Source organism: Prunus dulcis, chromosome 8, assembly GCF_902201215.1.
Source record: "Prunus dulcis chromosome 8, ALMONDv2, whole genome shotgun sequence".
Taxonomy (NCBI): Eukaryota; Viridiplantae; Streptophyta; class Magnoliopsida; order Rosales; family Rosaceae; genus Prunus; species Prunus dulcis.
The window spans coordinates 10,100,304-10,107,230 of record NC_047657.1 but is presented as its reverse complement, the minus strand read 5'-3'; the positions used below and the strand labels follow the sequence as shown (position 1 = coordinate 10,107,230).

At 37.8% G+C, this 6,927-nt stretch overlaps 1 protein-coding gene across 1 annotated transcript; it reads left to right on the top strand.

Annotated features, from left to right (window-relative positions):
• The first annotated feature begins 2,342 nt into the window (after positions 1–2,342).
• Positions 2,343–4,093, top strand: LOC117637952 (salicylate carboxymethyltransferase-like). The gene is made up of 4 exons (XM_034373008.1): positions 2,343–2,417; positions 2,711–3,115; positions 3,384–3,644; positions 3,734–4,093. Exons 1-4 carry the CDS (start codon positions 2,343–2,345, stop codon positions 4,091–4,093), a joined length of 1,101 nt encoding a protein of 366 aa, XP_034228899.1.
• Positions 4,094–6,927: the final 2,834 nt, after the last annotated feature.

The window sequence follows — 6,927 nt, the reverse complement described above, 5'->3', positions numbered from 1 at the left end:
GGGGGTGGGTGGTGGTTATGGGGAATGGAGAGAGAGAGAGATTTTATTTTTAACATTTTAATTAATTTAAAATAAATAAAAAGATAAATATGCCCTCATTTTTAACGGAAATATTGATTGAGATGACGGAAAAGACGATTTCTGAAAGTGGAGGCATAATTAAAGTACCACAGTAACAATTTAGCAATATAAGGGACAAAAAGTAAAGTTTGGTCTTAATCCAAGAACCATTGCTACAATTTTGCCTAATTCTTCAATATTTAAGCAGAAGATGTAAACGTTAATCCTTTAAAATAAAATCTATCCATCATTTGAAAAAAAAAAAAAAAAGTATATGTCAAATTACTGGTATGTTTTAATCAAGGCGCAATTCGCCGGCCATGTATTGACTAATCAACCAGTCGGCTATAACTTTATTTATTTAGCTTTATCAACCAGTCTTCTATGACATTAAGAAATGGACGTGCAAATTTTAAAGTTGTGTCTGATTATTTAATCAGATCATACTTATTTATTATATGATTAAGAAAAATTAAATTGTGTAGGTTCCAAAAGAGCAAGAGAAGTTGAACAAGGGAAATATATGTATATCAAAGACAAGCCCACATGTTTGGAGAAATTTTTATATGTTCTGAGCACACCACGTGATTGGTGTATCATCCAATACACATGACCATGTGAAAATATTTTATTTTATATCCTATGAGTATTGAAGAATATTTTCACATGATCCATGTGTATTGGATGGTACACTAGTCACGTGGTGACCCGGAACATACAAAAATTATTCAAAATGTTGTGTTCATGGAATACTTAGGAATTTGAAAGGGACTTCATGGTCTTTTTGAGGTCATGTGCACAAGAACTGGTGCCTAAGGGTTGAATTGTCCTCACAATCATCTGCTACATAAAGAGCCGAGAGCATTTTTGCTCACCACTTTAACCTAAATTGTATCTTCATCATCCTTTTTAACTAGAAAAATCCCGTGTCAGGGTAAGCAATCCAGCTAAGTATCCCCGCCCAACGACTTCTCAACAGCAGTCACCCACTAATATTTATAAATAAAAAAAAATTTTAATTGGTTGCCTTTGCTCTTCCATCCTATGCAAATTTTGCAACTCTACTTTAACACTTAACAAAAAAAAAAAAATTCTTCAAACCAACATTCAAGCCCTTCTCATCACGACCGCCGCTCCTCGCCACATTCGTCATCGTCGGCGTCAAATTCGACACCACCATCCTCCATCCTTTTTATCCCCATCCCCTCCTCCATCCTTGGCGTTATCTATCTCTTCTCATCTCTCCCTCTTGTTCTCTCTCTTCACTCCAACAACAGTGGAAGCGGCAGCGAGCTTGCTAAACTCCAAATTTGAGGTGACTGGCATCAAATTTCGAGGTCAATCAAATTTCGAGGTCAATCTCTCCCTTTCTTTATATCTCTTCTTGGCGGCCTCCGATGTGGCTGATGCAAAGTGGGAGAAAAGATGATGAGACGAGGGTGCATCACCAACTCAAAATCAAGCCCAAGGGCTGCTCAATGCACTCTTAAACTTTTTTGTCATTCTCATCATGTAGTTCGTAGTTTTTAATGCTTTTTTTAATTTAGGATTTTGAGCATTTAGAGTAGAAAAGCTTAGAAGGACGCCTTTGTTAACACTCCCACTCCGCCCGATTGATTAATTGTCCATTTTGCAGCTAAGTTACATATAACAATTATAAGGCATATGTGGGTTAGGTCAGTTTCCCAACATATTGAGCCCAACCCATACACCTAAGTTTGAATCCCTCTACCTCTAGCAATTATAAGTATCAAAATTGCAGCTTGATTAGTCAATCATAGGGAAATAGAGAGTAGAGACAGCACTTCCATCAATTTTTTAATTCAAGAGAAGTGATAGTTAAACAAGGAATCTTATTGTATGCGATCTATTTAATTAGTGCACACTGTTTTTTTATATTCTTTTTTGTCAAATGATGCCAAAGATGTGTTAGTTACGTAGGAATCTTAGTACTCATAGCATAGGATATATAAAGTCTGTGACTTATGGAGCCCTACGTAATAAGTTGCCCTATCTGTGACCTATGGAGCCCTACGTAATTAGGTTGTTTAAATTTGTGCACTTGGCTAATCATATTATATTTTCTTTAGCTTATGACGTGGTTAATTTCACGTCACCTATAGCGTCTTAGATCATACACCTGTAAACGTTTCAAGTTTTTGGTTTGCAAGTTAGATCACTACCGAACTTTTAAAAAGTCTCGGCTTTGGCTATAAATATGTGGGAGTCTTCTAGCAGAATTGGTACCAAGAGGGAGAGAAGTATTATTTGAGAACACAAAAATGAAGGTAGAGCAAGTCCTATACATGAATGGAGGCGTTGGGAAAACAAGCTATGCAAACAATTCCCTACTTCAAGTTAGTCACCCTCTCTCTCTCTCTCTCTCTCTCTCTCTCTCTCTCTCTGTCTCTCTCTATGTCTCTCTCTCTGTCTCTCTCTGTCTCTGTCTCTGTCTCTGTCTCTGTCTCTGTCTCTCTCTCTCTCTATATATATATATATATATATCCACCACTTAAAGAACATGGTTTTCTAAAATTATTTTGATGGTTATAAGTTATAACCAAAATTATGCACCAAAAAAAAATCTGGTAGAGAGGAGGAATTATGCAATATTCATGCTTCCTTCAACCTCGTTTATTTTTTTCTTCAGAGAGCAGTGATTTCAATGGTGAAGCCCATAGTTGGTGCAAGCATAGAGGAGCTGTGTTGCACTCTTTTCCCAGAGTGTTTGAAAGTAGCGGACTTGGGATGCTCTTCAGGACCCAACACCCTTTTGGTGGTATCAGATATCATTGACAGCATCCACACAACTTACCAAAAACTCAACCGCCCACCTCCATCACTCCAAGCCTTCTTGAATGATCTTCCTGGAAACGATTTCAACACGGTGTTCAGGTCATTGCCAGGCTTCTATAAGAAACTTGATGAAGAACCTGAAAAGAAGCTTGGGCCATGTTTCATTGCAGGAATGCCTGGCTCTTTCTATGGCAGGCTCTTCCCCGACAATTCTCTCCACTTTGTTCACTCTTCTTATGCTCTCATGTGGATCTCTGAGGTTTGGATTTTTTTAAATCAATCATTGAGTCGTTATTAGGCATAAACTCTTCATACACCCAGTTATATATAACTCATTAGTTACACCACATGGCAGGATGCTCCATTCAAACATAAAAATATCTCCATGAGAAGACTTTTTCAATCAAATATATCTTGCCAGTTTGTCTAATTTTTTAGCTTTATTCAATTGGTAAAATAATAATAATTCTAAACTCGTGTCTGATAATTTAATCTGACAAGTGATGAGCATAAACGTGTGTACGTAGGTTCCAAAAGGCTTGGTGACCAAAGAAGGAGTGGCACTTAACATGGGGAACATATATATAGCAAAGACAAGCCCTCCAACTGTGTTTAAGCAATACTTGGAGCAATTCAAAAGGGACTTCACAGTCTTTCTGAGGTCACGTGCCGAAGAGCTCGTTCCTGGGGGCAGTATGGTCCTCACAACCATGGGCAGCATAAAGAGTGACGATCCCCTCTGCATTTGGGAATTTGTAGGACTGAAACTCAATGACATGGTTTTAGAGGTAATTAAATATTAGATCATATTTATTTCTAATAGATTTGGGACACATTAATTATTGCTAATTTGAAATGTACTTTGATGAATTTTCAGGGTTTGATTGAAGAGGAAAAATTGGGCACATTCAATATGCCATACTATGCACCTACAACCAAGGAGATCGAAGAGGTGATCGAGGCTGACGGATCTTTTATTTTGCAAAACCTTGAAGTTTTCAAAAATGATTGGGACTCTTATGTCAAGCAAGCTAACAGTGGCCTTGATAAGAAGACAAGGGCTGCAATATTTGCCACTGACATAAGGGCTGTGGGAGAGCCGATTCTGGCGAGCCAATTTGGAGAAGCACCCATGGACGATTTATTTCGTAGGTTTGAAGCAGACGTTCTTGATCACATGGAAAGGGAAAACTGCCAGTTCATTAACCTGGTTATCTCGTTGACAAAGAAGCGTTGAGATGAGTATGTTGGGAAAAATGGGTATAATTGCTATATTTTACACAAAAATTCAGAAATAATCATTCAATTCATGCTTAAAAAATTAATGCATGTTTACAAACATATACAATAAAAAATCACATAATATGGATTAGAAGAACCTGAATAATTGGGTCAAAGCAAGTGTTGGACACTCTGACCTTAAGACGAATTACGCCCTACACTGGTGCTTATGGTTCACTAGCGTTCGCCTCCCAATATACAACGACTCCCCTCCTTATGAAAGAAGCACTGCAATTCACAAGGAAATTTGAACCAAATTATGCAGGAACCTCTCTTTTTGAAAACTCTAATGCTCTCTATATATGAAAGTTTGTATGTAGAGAATTAAATTGAATGAATAAAACTGTAGGAGGATTGCTCTATTTATAGATGAAATACCCTTTCCAAAATGGTATCCCATCTGAAAAGGCAAACAATGCATCTCTTGGTCTGAAGAGTTGTCACCCCAAACAATGCATCCCTTGGTTTAAAGAGTTGTCGCTCCTCATGTGAAGATGTCTTTAACCCAATAAATTTTATTAATTTCCATTCAAATAGGAAAATTAATATTAGTTAATATTAAATTTCCAACAATCCCCCACATGAATGGAAATTGACTCAACAACATGCAAACAAAAAATGAAGACACTAGAGAGAGTCCCTATTAGAAGAATACTGAATATGGATAGATAGCTTTTGGCCTTGAACCTTCCATAGCGGAGTACCATCGGTTTTGCTTGGCTAATAAGTGAACGTGATGTCTTGAACTGTTCAGCCGTTTGTGTAAACCCAGACAATAGCACTCACACAACACCCTTATAAACATATATGGTTCAATCGGTTGTGCTCGTTTTGGCCATGAGCAATTCCTGGTATTCATGAGAGCTTTAGAGAATTCAAGCCTTAAAAAATTCTCATAGAAACGGCCTCATTTCACACTCACATAGGTGACTTCCTATTAAGAGTATCCTGCACCACCGCACTCGGATTTCCAAGCTATAGGAATCATTAAAATCAAAGATTACCCTAAAACAATCTACAGGCAACACTGTTTCATCAAGGACATGGGTAGGAGATGTAATCTCGGCAATGCTACTACTTAGTCATCCATTATTTGGTTGTCCCTTTTGAACCTAGATTTTGGGATCTCCAGTCAGCTAAGTTGGGTATCCACTATGGAGACTTTAAATATTTAGGCTTATACTCCCATTCCCCTCGATAATCAATTAACTCTCTAGTCTGACAATTAAATATTGGATCCACTAGGTTGACTATTTCTGTAATATATTGCCATCATAATTTCATATATGGAAATAAATTCCATTCAAGAGTAGTTGTACTACGTTGAGCGTTTAATTTATTCAAGAAATGGGACTTCTGTTCCATATGCTTTGTTTATGTAACGTTTGCACCCTTGAGGTCTCTTGGACTTCAGTTTATTGTTAGGAATAAAGTTGTTGAAATTTGGTCATCTTTGTGTTATTCATCATTAGTAAAAAAAACCCCTTGCGTGACCAAATTTTGTGCGACGAAAAACTATTCGTCGCTCAAACTAACTTTGCGGGACGAAACTTGAAACTTCGTTGCTCAAATCTTGCGCGACCAAATTTTGCGCGATGAAAAATAATTCATCGTGCAAAGTCACTTCGCTCGACAAACTTTTGCACGACGACAATACATTGTCGCTCAAAGTCTTGCGCGACGAAAAATAATTCGTCGCTCAAAGTGACTTTGGGTGACGAAAAGTAAATTTCGTCGCGCAAAGTCCTTATAAAAATAAATTTTAAAAAAATATTTTTTAAAATCTTTGCATGACGTAATCCAAACATTTTGTCACCTAAACCAATTTATTATTGTTTTTTATTTTGTATGCATAACACTTAAGAAATTAAACGGTATATATATTTATTAAGTAGCTTTAAATTTATTATTTTAGATCGGATCGGATTTTTGTGAGAAAAATATATTATTGTTGTTCGGATTGGGTTTTTGTTAGAAATATATATTTTAAATTGACGATCGACTTAGTTCAATGTATTCATATAGGGTCAAGGAGTGTAGCTGTAAAATGTAAAAACCCAAACCCAAAATTCATAATTTAGGGATAATTTATTTTGAGAAAAGACAATTTTGCTCTTGGAATATTCTATTAAGGAAAAGTTGACTTTTTGACCGAGAAGAAATTTGACCATTCTACAGACACCGTTGCGTAGAACACGGTGAAATGAGTTCATAGACACGTAGTGGGCCCGAATCGGAGTTGTAACGAGAGAGCTATGGTCAAAAGAGTCTCAGTTGCACAATTGTAAATATTTCGAAGTAGGATTTTATAAAACCAGCTCACTCTCTCTCTCCTCCCTCGATCTTCTTCACCTTGTAACTCCGGCCACCGGCCACGGCTATGGACGGGGCTTGTACCAAAATGACCGGCACGACTTCCTCTTCCAGCCCCAGCCAGCTCCCGCCGCCAACCGCCGCGGATTCTCCTGAATTTGGAGAAGAAGCGGCCGACGTCGTCTGGACTTCACAACCGCAGATCTCCCTCCTCTGGTGAAAACGGTACTTAGGTGACAATGAGAAAACTTAATGGATATTCAGCCAAAGGATGCAACAAACTTCACACACACACACACACACACACACAGAGCATACCATGATGTACCTGCAGGCCTAGAGAATTACTAGTGACAACCTAGGCACTCAGAAGGACCCATCAATCTAGGCATCCCCTGTGCTAGCAACAACTATGGTGAAAGTGTGTGAAGACAGCATAATCAAGCAAACACCAAACAGCAGATAATGATGACTAGT